General features: G+C 35.7%; 1 protein-coding gene across 7 annotated transcripts in view; it reads right to left on the bottom strand.

The window, feature by feature from the left end:
* Positions 1-19,431, bottom strand: part of PTPRK (protein tyrosine phosphatase receptor type K) — a 449,847-nt gene that overhangs the window by 157,086 nt on the left and 273,330 nt on the right. For all 7 annotated transcript variants that reach the window (XM_084889601.1, XM_084889599.1, XM_084889603.1 and 4 more), the window contains exon 7: positions 15,349-15,642. In XM_084889601.1, coding sequence (XP_084745727.1) covers positions 15,349-15,642 — 294 coding nt within the window. The remainder of the gene's footprint in view (positions 1-15,348; positions 15,643-19,431) is intronic.

Below are 19,431 nucleotides of genomic sequence, written 5' to 3'. Positions count from 1 at the left end.
CAACGGGGCTTGAGTGACGGGAATTTGCCCCGTCAGAAGTGATGCAGTGTTTGTCAAAAAGATTGAATTGTACTTTCGTATTCATACAAAAAAAAGAAAATGGCAGTGCATGATGATTGCCGCAAGCACGGGGTTGTTTGGGGATAAAGCGAGCTCCTTAACAGTGGGTAGTAATGGGAAATGTCTATCTCTTTGTTTCCTGGCCAGGTGGGCAGCTGTAATACGCTGTGTTATACTGCCAAATAATTTCTCACACCAAACTTCTTAAATATCACCTGTCCAAGCCGAGAACGTATTTTTAACGGAAGGCCTATGCCCTGTTCCTTGCTATAAGCCACAATATACCGAAGGCTATATGGTCCCATGAAAATTAAAATATTAGTTACTGTTTGTAACACAGAAGCTCTATTCCACTGATCTGCCTCAGGCGGGCACACATTTATTTCCCTATGATTCAGATTTTTTATTATGGGCACATTAAAGTGCTGCCATTACACCCTCATTTTAAAAAAAAAAAAGAATATTTCTAACTCTAACAGAATTTCTTCATCAAATCAATTCTTGATTTTAAATTCAAGCTAATAGTAATATCAGCCAATTTCAACTTTATTGTTACAAAGCTATGTATATACAGTATGTTTGTGTCAAAACATATTTCCAGGAGCTTAGCAGACTTCCAAATCTGACACTATCTCTCAGAGCCAATTTCATCAGGCCAGTATAAGATGATACTAACTCATTTTGTTAAAAGATAAAGGAATCGATCAACCGATTTTAAAATGCATTTTGATCATCTTTGCACTGAAATGGTAAACAACTAAATAGCTAATTACACTAAACATCGATTTTTAAATAGCTTCCTGATTATTTACAAAATTACAAGCCTAGAAATATGGAAACAGAGAGAAATAGTTACCAGCTAAAGAAAGCAGAAATCCCAGTAACCTAGGCCTTATAATTTGCACTAAACATAAAGACTCGGGAATAACTGAAGGAATTAATTACTAAAAATTCTCCCAGTTTCTGTCTTAATAAGTCATTTGGAGAGTCATTTCCTTAAGGTGATATCTGTACTGCTATAGTCTAATACAATCTCAGTCTTGCTGACGTGCTTTTTACTTTATAAGGACATTCCACTGAAATCTGAGAGTACAACACTTACTGTCTGTTCTTCACTTTAATACATAGGAGCTTTTTATCCCCTGCATTGGTGAAAATCCCAGGAAGTCTAGATATTTAAGTTTGTTCTACAAAGGCTTCTGATTTGATGGTGTAAGGAATCAAACTAATTATTTGCGCTCAAGAATAGAACTGGATATAAACTTGAAAAAAATAAGTTTTAATACTTCAAAGTTTTTGTAAGATATCGGTGCAATACTGTTTGTGTTACACTAGCACCCCAAAGAATGAGCACCCCAAAGAATGAGCACGCCAACCCTGCTGTTAACCCCGGCCACCTGCTCCAGTGGTGCCGTGGCGATACGTGGAGGGCTCACTCTCTGCAGAAGAGCACTGCAAACCTGTGAACTGAGGCATCATGGGAGGGCAGAAAACAACACCAGAAGGAAGACAGAAGTGTCATCAAGACTTGAGCCTAGATTAGTTCATCTAAGGCCAGCTGATGGAAACCAGCAGGAAACCACATCTTGACTGTGTCCTTGGCTCGATGCTGGGACCTGCCCGTCAAGGGGAACACTGAAAATGCACCAAGGAATCTCACAATTTGACAAATAAACCAGTTTTATAAAGCACATCCGGAATGTTTTTAATGAACTTGTAACTATAAAACAGCCATTATGTATTATTAAAGTTGTTTCTATGTGAAAACAGTAAGTTTGAGTAATGTGAATAGTTCATGCCCTAAGTGACTACTATATACAGTATAATTTTAACCCTACAAGATAAAAAAGAGCATACTATTTTAAGTGTGGTTGAGTGAATTTACTTGAATTTTGAATTCCAAGACAGCATACCCATGACTCCAAAAACATGAACAACATGGTGATTAGACCCAGATCTGTGTAATCTGTTCTCTACCCTCTCCACAAACTGTAGGCCCATGAATATAGCTGCCTACCAAATATCTCATTTCTAACCTAACCATAGCTACTTACTTCCATTTTAGTGCTTTCCCAGTGTTTTATTCTTTCAACTTAAAACCTGCCACTATTCCTTAATATTCCAAGCCAGAATTCACTTGCAATGTGTCACAAAATTCTACTGATCGTACCTCCCAAACCCCTTTCAACTCTGCCTCCTTATTGGAATTCTTATCTTCACTGCTTCAGTTCAAGCACTGATCAATTTTTGCTTCGACTGATGTAGCAGCCTTCTAATCTCCCTGAAATCTTTCAATCTCTTTCCTAAACTACCACTAGAGAATCACTTCTAAAAACAAATCATTCCAAACACTTTCATGAAAATAACTCAAACCAATTATTTTTTTTTAAATTCACTCCCTTAACAAAATATTTTCATGTATTAGTATAAAAAATTAACAAGGACTGATGGGTGAGTAAAAAGATGGCTAGGTGAATAGGTAGGTGATAAAGCAAATATAGCAAAAGGTAAATTCCAGTGGTAGATTCACGGCGCTCATAGCATCACTCATTCAGATTTCTGCATGTTTCTAATTTTAAAATTATCAGTAAAAGTTATTTTTCAATAAAGTGGCTTATAGTTATGGCTAATATTTACTGTAGGCTAACTACATGCTAAGTAAGCAGTTTACATGCATTATTTCTAGTGGTGTGCAGGGAATTTGCAACACTTTTACAATGCTTTTGGCTCTCCAAAAAAAAAATGAGAAGGTGGTGAGGAAAGAAGCCCTGATTTGTAGCATTTGCCCATTTCCACGCTGTAACACTTCCAAGATGGAATTAAAAGGGAGGAATATTAGCATATTATTATAAAGTATCTTCAACATACAGATAAAATAAACATTGCCTCAAGAACATGGATAATGGTGCAATGTATGAAACTAATATAAGGAAGTTTTGAGTAATTTGTCTAAAATATGTGATATTGTTTGTATAATTATTTTTAATTATTACTTTTAATCCTTTAACAACCAGTGGCAAAATTCCTGAATACTTGAGGATTCTTCACTTTAGCACATCATAAATATCTCACACATCCCAAATTGGACGGGTTCAATTATTGACCATTATTTTACAGATGAGGAAATGACACATTAGAGAGATGTTACATTCCTTGCCGAGTAGTATGAGAGCCAGCTTTCAATCTCCATTTTACTGACGCACGAACCTTAATTCATCACTGCCAACGCTAATGTTTTGCTACTTGGTGACATTCTACCCATACTTCACAATTCCTTTGTAGTCCCACAGAGCCAAAAATCACAAGCTTTACACCACTTATTGGTCTAATTATTTACCTACATGCCTCTCTTCTAGCCTCTCTAGGCAGCTTAGCATACAAATGTACAAAGGAAGCAAGAATTTGAATCTAAGAGTTTACACTAGTGCCTGGCACATGGTACGTATCGACACATGTGAACTACTGGGACAACAGACATTGCTGAGTGCCTGTAAAGCAGTCTTCCTCCTAGAATACCCAGCACTGAGGCAGCATGCAAAGGAAACATGAAAATGCAATATTACTTGCAGTCTCGGTTTTCTCATCAAATAGCTGTTTGGTGCTGACCAAATTATTCCACTCAGAGACCAAGTGCCCAGGATGGTGATAAAAGGGGGAGCTGGACTTAATGATGAAGTATTTTCTTACACTAAAGCTGCATGACTGTATGCATGCCCTTGCCGTTGCCATTCAGACAGAGTAATGGAAAAGTATGTGTCAAGAACTTCGCAGCCATGACCATAAAAGATATATGCCTACCATGTAGTCCTCACTGAAGCATTTAAAATAGCCAATCATTGGAGGCAGTCCAAACTTTTAGTGATAGAAGAATGGTTAAATACGTTCTAGTACTACATATGTCCAGTAGAACATAAAGTAATCACTAAAGGTGATTGTTAGAACGTCCTGCAGAAAGACAGGAAATGAGACATGATGGTAAGAAAGATAAGCAGAGTATTACACTGCACATATCTTACATTCACGACATAAAGCAAAAACCACAGGCATCAGGAAGAATAACTAGTGTAATAAGTGCTTTAAAAAAAAATCCCATCTGTGAAAATTTGGTATAATGCTGCTACATATAATTTATATAAAAATGATTGGGGTGTTTGAGTTCTAATGATCTCTTCATAAATTCTGGGACTTCAAGCAAGCGGCCTTCGGTTTAGGGGCGCTTAGTGCACCCCTGGCCCATTTCCTCCTCCTGAGCAGAGCAGGGCTTATTGTTCGAGCACACAATGCACACGGCACAGAATTCACCAGGAGAGAATGGAGAAACATGAAAGGGAGTCAAAAAAAAAAAAAAAAAGAAAAAAAAAGAAAAAAGATTCTGCTTTTTAGTATTCCTCAGTATCCCGTAATATAAGTCTTAAGGTGATATCCAAATAGCTAAAATTGATTGCAAAATTTTAAAAGAAAACCCAAATTGGTTTCATTACGCTGAAAAAAAATCAAATATTAATTGAATTCAAAGAGCTGACCTTTTCCCATAGTAATGGGTTCATTGACGGAACATGGCCTTAAAATAATGAGGTTTTCCCTCTGTGGACAGACAGTAAGCCAGAGTGAAGTAGGGGCAGGCGTTAAAGGATTATCTTAGTCAGCTGGAAGGAGGACTCGGAGGAAAAGTTTTCTCCTTGTTGCTTTCAAATGAGGCAGCACTCTGTATTTTATTGATTGACATTGTGTGAGGTGGAAATAAAGTGGGGGAGGGGGTACTTAAATAAAATTAAATACAATGATGATTCCGTTTCCACAGTCACTTGTTAGAAGGGGATCTACATATTACTTAAGTTACTTTTTAATTTCACTTTTTAAAACAAGATAAATGAGCCCTGGTCTGCGTGACTCAGTTGGTTAAGCATCATCCAGTCACTGAAAGGTCTTGGGTTGGATTCCTGGTCAGGACACATGTACAGGTTGTGGGCTCAATCCCTAGTCGGGGTGCATGTGGGAGGCAGGTGACAGAGATCTCTCACATTGATATGTCTCTCCCTCTCCCCTTTCCTCACACTCTAAGATCAATAAAAACACATATAAAAAAGATAAATGAGAAAAATGTTTTCTCTCCAACACCTTATGTCCAGCTCTATCACTGACTAGTAAGAATTCAAAATTCATTGACTGAATAATTAAGGTAAACAGGACCAAAGGAACATCTTCTGGTGAGTGAACAGCTATTGTTAATTTTCATTTTGCAATTCTTTTTTTGCATCTTTATTGTTGAATATATTACACATTGACCTCTTTAGAACTTTACTATACTCATCTAAAAATCACAAATTCATCAATATACCAATTGTTTATGTTATGTTGGGTTTTTCCTGAAAGCATTGTGCTTTCAAATGTCATTATATAAAGGTGGTAAAATGAAGAAAAGTTTAAGGTAATTTTGGTTAGTATTGAAGAAATTACACCTTTAAGACATATTCTTAAATTTTCTATAGTGTAATAGTTTATTGGGTGGCAAAAAGAAGTTAAAATTAATGCAGTATGTAAAGAAAGATTACTGCCATTTATATTTCCAAGCTACATATTTATTCCTTGATTCATGCGTATGAATCTTAGAGAAGAAAACACTTCTAGCAAAACCAATATAGTATAATTTTCATTATACTATACTCTGAAATATGAGCATGCAATTTAGGCATTCTTGATTTATAGAAATACCTAATAATTAGAACAGAAATTATTTTCTTACCTTCTATAATTACTGTCAAAATAGAGTTATGTATATTTTAACAATAAAGTATTATAGATTCACGTGTAACATTAGAATAGAAATATGATGTTTGTTTATTTTAAGGGGTAGTTATTACATGACAAAATACAGTAGCTGATTAGAAATGAAGTAACTGAAAAGTAAAGATAAAAATTTTTTCTGTTGTTTATTATTCCTTTATTGTGAAGGACTATGTAGAGGTGGGAAATCACAACAAAGGCAGAGAGTGAAAGATAAAGATGTGCAGCTTAAACTCAAACTTCACCCATATGATTTGGCTGAAGACAATTAAAATGGACATCACTCATGATTTCTAGGTCATGTCACATGTAGTGACAGTCAAATTTGCACAGATCTTGCTTGGGGTGATATAAAAGGCATGGATTTCTGCCCTTGTAAAGTTTTTAGTAGATTTACAAAGTTTAACAGAACTTAGAACACTCAATATTAAGATTCACTCATAATCTTTTATCTTGGAATATGTTTTTCCCCCCACTGTAGTTTACATGCAGGTTGGTGAAGAAGAAAAAGAGCAGGGGAGTCATCCCTCCAGCACTTGTTAGTTATAATAAAGCGGTAACTTGTGGAAAGACAGTGAAGACCAAAAAGTAGAACTCTTAAGATGATGATCCAGTCTTCACATTGAGAGTCAAGTTAAATGATGAAAATAAGGTACATCTTTATACACTATTCTTTTTTCCATTTAAGAAATTGTAGAGTGAGCAACATTTTCCAAAAATGCTATTGTAACTAAGATAGGTCTAGATGATGAGCTTAAGAATAATCATGAATCTGTACTCCTGCTCAAGAAAATGTGACTACATTGTGGGGGGAGGAGGAAGGGAGGACCGGGAGAGTCACAGACGCAATTAAAGAGTTTTCTTTTTTATCCCAAAGAAAATAAATTATAATTTAACTAAGGAGAGAAAAACAGGGGGTGACAACTGAAGACAGAGGTAGATTCTCTGGGTAAAAAAGGAAGAAGAAAATCAAGGACAAGTCTATGCACCAGTGTAAGCACAATGGCACACTCAGAGAAGCTGCAAACTCACTTGTTTAGTCCCTTGAACTCCTCTTTACATTCAACCCATCCCTTAGTGTTCCATATCTAGATCTATAGCATTTTTATTCTATCTAGGTCTTTTTCTCCTTTAGACACTCTTCTGTTATTATCACTTAAGATATTCTTTTTTATTTCTACTTTATGATATAAAAAAAAAAAGACCTAGGACCAGAGGAAAAATCTAGGACATTTAATGGGATTTCTGCTATTATTCAAATCATTTCCACTTGTCAGCTTTATTGTAGTATGCAAAATTCAATAAAAACAAATGAAGCCAATAAAAAGAGTACCTAATGATATCGTTAACAGACTCAGCATGTGGTAAAGTACTACAGATAAATAAAATTGTTTTATTTTTACTGGTTAACAAATGCTTTCTAGCAACCAAGTAAATTATAAGACAATTATAAGCTCAAAGCAACCCAACTCTATTTAGTAAACTTAATTACACAGCTACTAAAAGATATTCCCTATAAGGAAAGGTTTCATGAACTGCATTTATGATTAACTAGACATCCTTTTCAGAGGTAAAACAAAACAAAACAAACAAACAAAAAAATGGAAGAAAATGTAGGTGGAAAGATTATTTTCATATTTGTTCAACTTCATGAGTCTTATGCTGGAAATTCCTAGACCATTAGCAGAGTTAACAGAAATTGATTATATTATACCTCCACCTTCCCCATGGAAATTTAGAATATGTACTCCATAGAAATTTAAAAAACATTTCTATAACCCACAGACCCCAAGAGAATTCAAATAGACCAAACAAGTTATTTTGATGAGGTAAAGTAAAATATGAATTATATTTAATACCGCCATCTGGCATATAGTTTCACTATGTATTTGCAGGAAGAAAGAAGGTAAATCATCCTAATGGTGACAACTGGTTAAATTTTGTTTAATGCATTGCTTCATAGTTAAGAAATCAGAGATAAGGCTGTTGGTACATTCAACAGAAGCATTAACCCGGCTCTGTCCAGAAAACAAGGTTAATACTCCATTCAATCATGTTGCTTGATAAAACAAACTTTGGTCAGAAATTTTCCTTCTCATCTCTGAATTTCCAAAGAACTTTGTATTTTTATTATATCATTTATTACATTTTTGTTATTAAGGTTCCAACACTAGAATGTCACTTCCTCATGAGTGGGAATCCTGTCATACTAATGTTATATCTTCTGCTGTCCTAAGTGTGGCAATGACCACAACGTTCACACTCAACAAAGTTTATGAAATAAATACATCTCATCAAATACTATGCAATCTTTCATAATTTCTCTGCAATCTTTCATAATTTTCCCTCTAAAATAATGTGATGTACAACGTGTTTTGCATAAATGTTACTGACATTGGAAAATGTAGATATTTAAAAAAAATACATATTTTATTGATTTTTTACAGAGAGGAAGGGAGAGGGATAGAGAGTTAGAAACATTGATGGGAGAGAATCATCTATCAGCTGCATCCTACTGGGGATGTGCCTGCAATCAAGGTATATGCCCTTGACCGGAATCGAGCCTGGGACCCTTCAGTCTGCAGGCTGACACTCTATCCAGTGAGCCAAACTGGCTAGGGCGAAAATGTAGATATTTTTAAAACATAAGTAAAAATATCTTTCTTTCTTTTCTTTTTTTTTTAAGTTAGAGCACCTAAAAAATGACTTTAAAATCCTTTAATGGGAGGAACTTGCTTGATTATTAGGAATGACAAGATTTGTCAGGAATTCCACATGGCCTGTTTTTGAAGGAAAAATGAGTGAGACATGCTGTAGAGAAGATGACAGCCAGCATACTGTAAAAATTTTTCTAAGCATGTTTTTATAGCCTCTCTGCCCCCAGTCTTTCCTTAGCTCAAAGTCATCCTCCACAGAAATGGGATGTTCTTTTATGTAGGCGAGTCTAGTAATGTTTATCTGTTTCTTAAGAACAAGAGGAGAACAGCCTGGACCTGGGAGACCTGGCCACCTACCCTGCAGCCTCGGTCCAATTACAGTAGGACCTGATGAAGTGGTCCCACTAAAGCTCAGAGACAGCCTTCTCTGGGTTTAGAACCCCAAGTCAGCAGCCATGCTTACTATTGGACTAACCATGTGGATTCTTCTGATTTTAATTTATTTTGAATTCTTTTCTGCCTTAAAACATCCCTGCTCATTTTCAAAGATGCAGCTTATCTAAACACTCCCTTCAAGAACAGCTTCTTCCTCTAGGTTTCTGTCTCTTTGCATTTTACTCTTTGTGCATAGGTCAGGCCCTGGTGATTACTAGCGGCCTAAGTGCAAGGCATTGCTTGTATAACTTTGAAGACCTAGTGCTGTTATCAAAGGAAGAAACCAATAAGTGCTTTTACTAAATAAATAAATGTCTTTCAAACTGTAATATTCTTGATAGAGCCTGAGAAACAAAATTGAGCTATTACTCACAAAAAGAAAAATCTAAAAATGAATTTTACATTTAGATTTCATGAAAATTAAAGAACTGCTTTCCATTATGTTTCTTATAGCTTTTTATTGGTTATTTTTAATTTTAAAATAATAGCATTGCCTTTTTAAATTCTTGCTCAAAATAAAAAAGGAAGCCACATGAAGACCATATGTAAGAAATTAATACACTTAAGCAAGTTTTTAAATAAGTATTGAAATAAGCTTTCCATTTAAAACGCAGAAATGTCAGCCTTACACTGGAAACCAAACCAATTCTTACAAAAGTTGTTTATTTTGTTTTTACCTCATGGCTGAGTTTCAATGATACCTAGTCTTTGTGATTGATAACTATCTTGGACCTCAGCAAAAATCAATATATAGTTCCATTTTGCTGATGAAGTTGTAGCCATAAGGCCAAAATTCAATTTCTTACCTAGCGGTTTCTGGTCTATGACTGAGTTTTGTTTCGTTTCCCTTCCATTTTGAACTTAGAAGAGAAAAAAAAATGCATTTTTTAGTAAATGTTTATGTGTAAAATAAGACATTCTCCCTTTGACTGCTTCATAGATTTACATGTTTCACTGTAAATTGCCAAGAGCATCAAACCTCAATATAAGGGCAGAAAGTAGTTTTTCCAACTGTATAAATATATCACATCCTGGACAACCTGAACTCTTGACCTTCCCCGTGAGGGAGATGCTGCTCAAATGTCAGTTAATCATAGCACAGCACCACAATGGTTACCCAGAAGGAGAAGGCAATTTAAAAGAGCAATTTTAACATGCAATTGCCAAAGCATGTGATGCAGACTATTTCGGAGGATGGCATATTTTACTGCCATTTAATAAGAGAAAGAGAAACTGTATTTCCTTAGCTTCAATACCAGATGGTATACCCTGGGGAAGCAGACACACACACACACACACACACACACACACACACACACACACACGCATACTTTCTTTGGTTGTTTAATGGAGTTCTTGAATTATTTCCCATTTAAGACAACTTCACATTTATACCTTCTTTAAAATTTGTAAAATGCCTGAAGAAGCATTATGCTTAAACACTCAAGTTAAATATTTTAAACAGTCAAAGAAGTGTTAAAAAAATATTTTAATGTATCCTTATCTGAAAACGTCCTACCTAGTTGCCGATGCTTTTCTTTGTTTTGTTTTGTTTTGTTTTGTTTTGTTTTGTTTCTAAAGCACATGAAAATCATTTGGTGAGTGAAATGACCTGCTTCAGGGTCTCTCAGGTTAGGCCAGGTGGTGAGTTTTAAGCACATTAATAAATTGTGCTTGCAATAAAAGTGAAGTTAAGGATATCAAACTATGTTTTCCAGGGAATAAGTTAACCATGCAGGTATGATTTGTAAAAATGTATAACTCTCCCAGATTTGTGTGTTGTACTTTCATTTATTCATGAAATAGAAAAGAAACCACCTATAAGAGGGGGAGTGGAAAAAAATTCAGGCACATCAAGGAAAAGCCCCTTTTCAGGACATGGGTTTGAGACAATGCTGAGTTGTCTAATAGGAGACAAATATTGTTTTGTTTTTTTCCAAGTCTCCCTTTCACGAGCTACAAAATTGCATAATAATATATGCAATTCACAGGATTGGTCTGAAAATAAGATATCATGATAAATCAAATTCATATGCTGATCATAAAGCAGTACTAATCAATACTGAACTATGAAAATCTACATCAATGCATTGAAATACAAAATTTTCTCATTGACACGCATATATAAAACCATTTAATTAACTTGCTATACAATTATTTATAGGCAGATTTCTGCCAAGGAAATAAATATACTATTGCCAGAAATAAAATTTCATTGGCATAAATACATTAAAATGGAAAACTTAACATAGTAAATTATAATTAATGTACTTTTTGATTGGCACTTAATAGCAAAATATTCTCTCTCTGTGCTATACCAAAATAAAATAAGAATCTTTCAGAGGCAGGAAATAATCATCATATATTTGTTATTTACAAGAAATTCATGTGAAACTGGCATCAGAAACAAACACAGCAAAGATTTTATATTTATTACTAGAGGCCTGATGCATGAAATCGTGCAAGAGTAGGCCTTTGCAGCCCTGGCTTCATGGGGAAGGTTGTCCAAATTGTCATTCCACTGTTAGGCTGTTCAGTCAATTTGCATATTACATATTATTATAGATTAGACTTCCTGGTGGTCTAACATGTAGGGTGTATCAATATAGTCAACATTTATTCAATCACCTGATATTAATGGTAAAACACTGCAACTACCCTCTAGCATTCTCCCAGCATTGATTAAAATGAATGAGCTACAGAACCATCTTCAGCTTGCACAAGTTAGTACAATTAGATGAAAACTGACCCAAAGGCTATGCTTGGGGTTTCAGAGGAATCATTTCCCCAGATTAGGAAGAATTTCATATTTTTGCTTTTCAAAAGGATGTTTTAATTCTGAAGTAATGCATTTTCTTTACTTCAAAACAGTGAGGCAAAGAACATGCACACATCTTCATTAATAATGATCATAAGAGCAATATTTATGGCTACGTTTTACTTAACACTCCCTATGTGGCAGCCTTTGTGGTAAGGGCTTGGATGAATGAAAACATAACCATTGTAGGAAGAATTTTTAAGCTTTTGAAATCTGTCCTAAATATCAGATAATAGCATAGCTAGTATATAAGTTGTGTTCTGTTTCCTTGTTATAGGACACCAGGCTGAGGCCAGGGTCAGTCCTGGTAAGTCTGGGAGAATCTTATATTTGGAGAAAAGAATATGGATCTTGAAGAAGGGAAGTAGATGGACATTGTAACACTGACTCTGTGTCTAGATATTTAATGTTTATCAGTTATATTTAACTTCTGCTTTTCAAAAACTGTTTTAGAGTTAATACAATATATGCTTTCATAAGCTTTCCTTCATTTTCTAACAATTGAGCAAGATTAGTAGACAATCCTTGTAAAATAGTAACCCAAGTTCTTCCAAATCTATAATGAATGTAAATATCTCATCTATAAGCCCTTTTTACTATAAAAATCTGTATAAACAGAACTTATGAGGACATTAATAAATTAACAGACATAAGACTAAGACCACATATGAAAGATAGTTTTAAAAACAAATGAACTCTCTACAGCTGAAATGAAAACTAAGAGTGAGCCTGATACCTCCGTATGCTACAGAGCCCACAAATTAAATATTCCTCAAATAAAGAATTAGAAAAAAATACATAGTTCCAAAATGTCAAGACATTTTTACATTTGAAAATAGTTATGAGTGCATGTTATTCTCACTCTATCCCCTCTCACACAGGTAAGATTAATCTTAAAATAAAAGTACCTTAAAACTCTTTTCTAGTCAATACCTTTATTGCATTTCGATATGCATTTTAATTTCAGTTCAACATGGATTCTGAACATCAGCATTCAATGAGGATATATCAGTGCTCATTAACATGCTGGCATCCACTTGATACAGAAGACCTAGCTTTAAAATCTAATCCCATTTACTGACAATCTCCATTGGCCCTTACATCAATAACTAATATCAAATAATTAGGGGCATGGTGCACAAAATTCGTGCATGGGGAGGGGAGGTTTCCTCAGCCCAGCCTGCACCCTCTCCAATTGGGGACCTCTTGGGAGATGTCTGACCGCTGGTTTAGGCCTGATCACATCCCTCTTGCAATCTGGGACTGCTGGCTTCTAACTGCTCACCTGCCTGCCTGCCTGATCACCCTTAACTGCCTCTTCCTGCCTGCCTGATTGCCCCTTACTGCCCTGCCTGCTGGCCTGATCTTGCCCCAACTGCCCTCCCCTGGCAGCCTGGTTGCCCCCAACTGCTCTCCCCTGCTGGCCTAATCACCCTAACTGCCTCTGCCTCAGCCCCCATCACCATGGCTTTGTCTGGAAGGAAGTCCGACATTTGGAGGATGGTCAGTCAACCCGGTCCAATTAGCATATTACCCTTTTAAGAATATAGATAGATTATATAGGATAGGATTGCTTCAGTGAGAAGGGGGAGCCTTTTTCAGCAGGAAGAGATGCTCTTGGCAGACAAAAACACATAATCCCTATATCTGGACTGATAGCCAGCCATATGCACTATACTACCAAACCAGTCATGGAAAAATTGAACAGCTTTCTTACACTTTATACCAAAGAGCTGTTGCCCTTAAAACCACCCCTCAGCCCCCACCTTAGTTTCTGACTTCCCATTTCACCTGGATTAGGTTCTGATTGGTCGGTTTCTATGCTAGCATCAAAAGCTTTGCCTCCTAGGCATCCATTGGTTCCTGGCACTTCACCCAGATTTGGTTTGATTGATTGTTTTCTATGCCAGTCAGCCTCTCCAGGCCTACTATCTTTGGGCCTGATCAAAAGGCAGGACTGATCAGCAGCCCCCAAAGAGTCCCGGAGAGAAACAGAGGTGCAGCTGCTGGCAAATTCAGGAGAGAAAGAGAGAGGCAAGGACTGATCAACAGTTGCCACAGAGGCTGGGGATCAGACCTTGCCTCTCTCTCTGAGCTTGATCCACAGCCCCCTCTGCAGTCAGTGGTGGGTCGCTGGGCCAGGACTGACTTCAAGTGCTAGGTCAAGCCTTGGTCGTTATGGATCCTGGCTATATATATATATATCCCCACGTTAAACAAAAATTACATTATTAGCAATACATTGTGTGATATTGTTAATTGTCTACTTTGATGAAAAAAAAAAAGTAAGAATGCAAATGTGATATTTAAAAGAGAAGTTTGGGCATAGGAAGTCAAGAGGCAGACTCCTAAAACAGTAAAATTACCACTATGATTCTAATTTGTATATAGCTGTAAGAATTAAATGTAGAAAAAATGTAATTTTATTTGAAAATGTGTAGGTTCCTTTGTAAAATGAACCCCATTGTTCATTGTTTTCTGTTGACATGGAATGTTAAACTTCGAAAGATAGAATGAGCTTCTTCTCAACTTCAAAACTGTCTCCTCTTTAATTATTCCTCTGACTAGTTGAGGTTGTGGAGTGAAAATGTCTCTCCCATAGAAAGTTCATCTACTACAATAAGAACAATGTGTCACATTTCCTAGAATGAAAGGACACAGCAGTACAGATATTCTGTAGAGCAAGATATCAGTATTCTTGGAGGATAGCCCCAAAATATTGTAAATGCTAAACAGATGTTCAAGAAACAAAAGACATTGTATGGACAAATTTGCGTTTTCATAGATCCTCACAGTCTTTTTCAACACTTATAGATTCATGCACTAATTCTGCAGGTGTTTCGACATAATGCTTGATAGAATAAAAAATGTCTTTCAACTATACTATGTTCAATAACAAAATAAAGAGTGCAGTAAAAAATATAATCTAATAACTAAGATAATTACATTTTTTAGTGGCTCTTAATAAATAGCTAACAATTTCTTCCACTATAACAGCATGGTAGAATAAGGAACTATGATTTATATTATGCAGTGCTTTTTATTCTTTCTTTGTGTTTTCTCCATATGTTATTATTTTCACCACTGTTTCAGGCATAGGGAGTGTATTCTGCACTGTTCACTTAATCCTCATCAAGTGAATTTTCTGAATAGAAGGGCTGGCCACTGAGACTTGATTCAGAGTAAAATTTCTCATATTATCAGATATTCCTCAGCAATGGTTGAGGAAGATAATTTTCACACCATAGGAGGGTATTAGGCAGGTGCATGCATTGCCAAGGTTTGCTCTCAGTACTTTCACCTGTGTCTGGGGGAGATTTGGAGGTGAATATAAGCAAACTGAGCAAAATTACCATACAAGAAAAGATTATGGTGACAAAATAATACTGAATAATGTAGAGAAGGACTCCCACTGCTCCTAAATCAGTGAAATTATCACAGAACCAAGGCTGCAATTTACCAAATTCACTGAAACGCTTCGAACAGTATGATTATATCATGTACCAAATAATTAGAACTTTCAATATTGTACGTATATTGTATGTTTTATGCAAGATGTTGCCACTAGCCACAGTGGCCTGCTATCAGTCTTACCTGCACATTTGGTTCTGGTGATCAGTGGAGGTCCAGGGAGCCCAGTCCCACCTTCCCCAGGTCTGGTAAGTAGAACACGGATCTCATATTCGGTGTCTGGATCCAAATGCCACAACTTATAGGTTGGAGCATTGACTGCGTGGGTTTCGGTCCAGGAACCTGATGTCATCCTGTACTCCACTTCCTTCAGGATAATGGGGCCATCGCCAATGATGGAGTTGGCGTTTAACTGGATCAGCAAATAGGTAGGCCCAACACCAAGCAGCTGGGGAGGAGCAATGGGTCTTGGCGGTTCTAGGAGAGATGAATGTGTAATGTAATTAGTAAAAATTCAAAAGACTGTCATACATACAAATATACGAATGGCTCTCAAAGCCTAAAGGCTTAATAAATTATGTATTTATTCATAATAATGTAAATGTTTACAAATACACACATTTAAAAAAAAACACACCTAGTGCATGAGTGGTCCTGCAACTGTAATTTTAAAGAGCAAATACTTTCACAGATGGGATATGACGCATAACAACAAGTTTTCTCTTATTAAAATCATGCCTCTCCAGGCAATAAACTTATAAAAGGACAGTAAACAAGTGAAATAAAGAAAAAAATATTTAGAAATGGCCAGCTCTGATTGCTACTAACAGAGTGATCTTTGACCTTTTTGAGGTCCTAAGACCATTACAAATCTTCAAATTAATGAATACTCCTCTCACTCATTATTTCATTCATGAAACATGGCTATGTGGTCTGTGTTTTCTTGCTCTGGTTTCTACTTCAGATGAAATAAGGAGGAAGGCACAGCAAAGCAGAAATCAGAAGCTAGTCTATGTGCTGACTCACTTCCACATCCCCACTTTAGAGTATAATGAATTAAAATTTACACTAAGGCAAAATCACAAATCATTACAGATCACTGGCCTTTGGGAGTAGCATGGATTAAGGCAATGCATCAAATATTATACTCAAATGTCAAAGGTACACCTCAATTTAATTTTGGATAGCTTAGATATTTTTCCTGAAACACCAGGAAACATTAGTTCAATGTCTGAACTTATAAAAAAGGTGAATGATGAATTAGAACACTTTTTCCTTATGTAACAACAATGTAGCTGAAATTTGATACTGGACTTTATGAGGGCCTTCACAAAGCTACCTCTGTCCATGCTATGTCATGAAGACATTCTAACTACTACTTTGTGATCAAGAACACTTCCAAAAGCCAAAAAGCTTTAAAGAAAAGTGTTCATCTAAATAAAGTTGCAACTGCCTTAAAATTGCATTAAAGGTTTTCTGTTAAGACTGAAAGCCAATGTAGAATACCTCTGGGACTCTTTTGACCCAATATAAGACATGCAGCTAAAGAGAAAAATTGGAAACATTTCTGAACAGATATTCCTCCAAAGAAGATGGGCATGACCAATAAGCACAAGAAAAGGTGCTCAACATGATTAGACCCAAGGATGGGTAAAAGAAAAAAAAGTCAGACAATAACAAGTGTTGGCGAGGACATGGAAGAGATGGGTGAGACTGAAATGGTGCAGTTGCTGTAGAAAGCAAACAGCTCCTTTAAGTGAAACCAAGGGTTATGTCAGGTCGCACTGATTGCAATCTTCAGTGTCTCTCCAGGAAAAAAGGAGCATTGTACCCACAATAACATCAATGAATACTCACAGTATTTTTTGCATTAAAAAATGCACAATATTTAGAACTATTGGATTAAACAAAGGGTAGGACATCCACACAATGGAACATGGTTCAGTCATAAAAACAAGAGAGATTCTGACACGACCTGCAAATCTATATAGGAAGTACATGGTGGCTGCCATTGCTCAGAGCTGGGCAATGAGGGGCTGGAGAGTGACTGCCAGGTTTCTTTTTAGAGTGATGAGCATTTTCAAAAAATGACTGTGGTGATGGCTGCCAACTCTAAAAATACTAGAAACTGCCAAATATCTAAATATACCAGAAGTCACTGTAAATGAATAAATTTTGTGGTGTGAAATTTCTCTCAATAAAGCTGCTAAAAATTTGTTTAAAAAGAAAAATCAAATCATATAGGAGAGATAGTGAATGGAACTGTATAATATGATCCCCATAGGGGTAAATTGGAGAAGATACATATAGAGGAAAGTTAAGGACAGCTAGTGTCTTTCAAACTGGATTTTCCATTTTAATGAAAATGCACATTTGGAATAAAATACAATGCAAAAGAAAAAAGCCTATAAGCAGGTTTTACTTTCTGATACAGCTTGAGATGAAGTAAGGATTTTCAGTTATAGCCCTTAAACCTTAATTGTATAAAAATATAGTTTCCACCTTATGTACACCTACGTTACAAACATTCTTAACATAAGGGATAAGCCTGTATCTCTACACAGGCTAGTCTTTATCAAGATTTTTCCTCCAAAATATATGATAAGTATTTATTCAGTAACTACTAATTGCTTGGATGTTTTTTCATAAAAATCCAAAATCCATTGAAGAATATTGATTTATTTCCATAATTAATTATGACCTTTATGGCTATGCTTTCAAACTAGTTATTGATAGTATCATATGAATTTGTCCTTCACATTGATCATGCTTAAAGTGAAAAAAAAAACTTTTATCAAATAACATAGGTGCTATATAAACTGTGTTTAGAATTATTTTTCTTGAAAAAGTAGTTATTAATACCTGATTTATAAAATTTAACTATAAAATCTGTTGAAAATTTTTCAACAATATACACAAACTTGGCCTGGCCAGTGTGACTCAGTGGTTGAGTTTTGACCTATGAATCAGGAGTCATGGTTCAATATCAGGTTAGGACACATGCCCAGATTGAAGGCTTGATCCCCAGTGTGAGGTGTACAGGAGGCAGCCGATCAAGATCAATGAGTCTCTCTCACCATTGATGTTTCTATCTCTGTCTCCCTCAACCTTCCTCTCTGAAATCAATTTAAAAAATATTCAAAATTGTGCAGAGGGTGAATGATTTCCAATTTCACAACTGACTTCATTTGAGAAGTTAAAAAAGAAAAGGATTAAATAAAACAAAAAATGCTTCAAATTTTTATTTTTTTATCACCTAAAGTAGCATAGAGCTAGACATTTGATACAATGAACCAGTCTAGCATCATTCAATTTTTTAATATACAAAAGTTTTGGTAGACAGAAAGAAAAAGTTGACATATTTTCTAAAGTTTACACTAAATTTAACTGAATAGACATACACATAACAGGAAAAAAAGCAAAGGTATTTTCAGTCTATCTAAATGTTGTACATAGTGTAAGCAGTTTGCATTTTACAAGAAAACTGAGTTTCCTCATATGTGCAATGCTCATTTTCATTCCACATTGCTCAGACACCAACTAACTTAAATAGGAAAAGATGCTAAATTCATAACTTACTGGGGAGTTCTACCGCAGAGCAGCAATGCCTCACTCACATTACAGCCAAAAAACATGAAGAGGTCTGGCGTTTAGCATGATGAAATGATTTGCCCCATTAATTATAAATAACAAAACTAGGGTCATCTATAACTTTGTGGGTATTCTGACCTGACATAATGACTATATATTGAATGTTAAATCTCACTCATCAAATTTCTGCCCAGCAGAAGAGGCAGGGAGAGGAGAAAGGGGGAAAAGCTACAACAAAACATTACAAAGAAGCGAAAAACGAAAGAGTAATATTTCTTCTCGCACATCTATCTTTCAAAAAGAATGACATGTAAAAGAACCCAAAGCTTAAAGTCAGGAGATCTAGTTTCAAAAAATGCATATACACATAGCTGGGTAAACCTGAACATGTTATTTAACTTCTTGGCATTATAATTTCTTACTTGGTAAACTATGCATTGTTTTAAGAATTTTAAAAGGCTCCCTATTTCTAAATACATCAAGAAACCATATATTTAATGCAATTTTTTTTTTGTTTTTGCTTTTGCCAGAGTGCATAAATATTAAAACCAAAAGTTAATATCCAACACGAGGGGGGTTTTTTGTGTCTGAAGAAATGAGTTTTACATAATGAAGTTCTTGGTCTGAAGTAGGGCAACAATTCACTCTGATCAGTTTTACATCTCATTTGTTATG

The sequence above is a fragment of the Pipistrellus hanaki genome (genome assembly GCF_964339955.1).
Source record: "Pipistrellus hanaki genome assembly, chromosome: 7".
In the NCBI taxonomy this organism is placed as follows: domain Eukaryota; kingdom Metazoa; phylum Chordata; class Mammalia; order Chiroptera; family Vespertilionidae; genus Pipistrellus; species Pipistrellus hanaki.
This window is presented reverse-complemented; position numbering and strand designations above follow the sequence as displayed.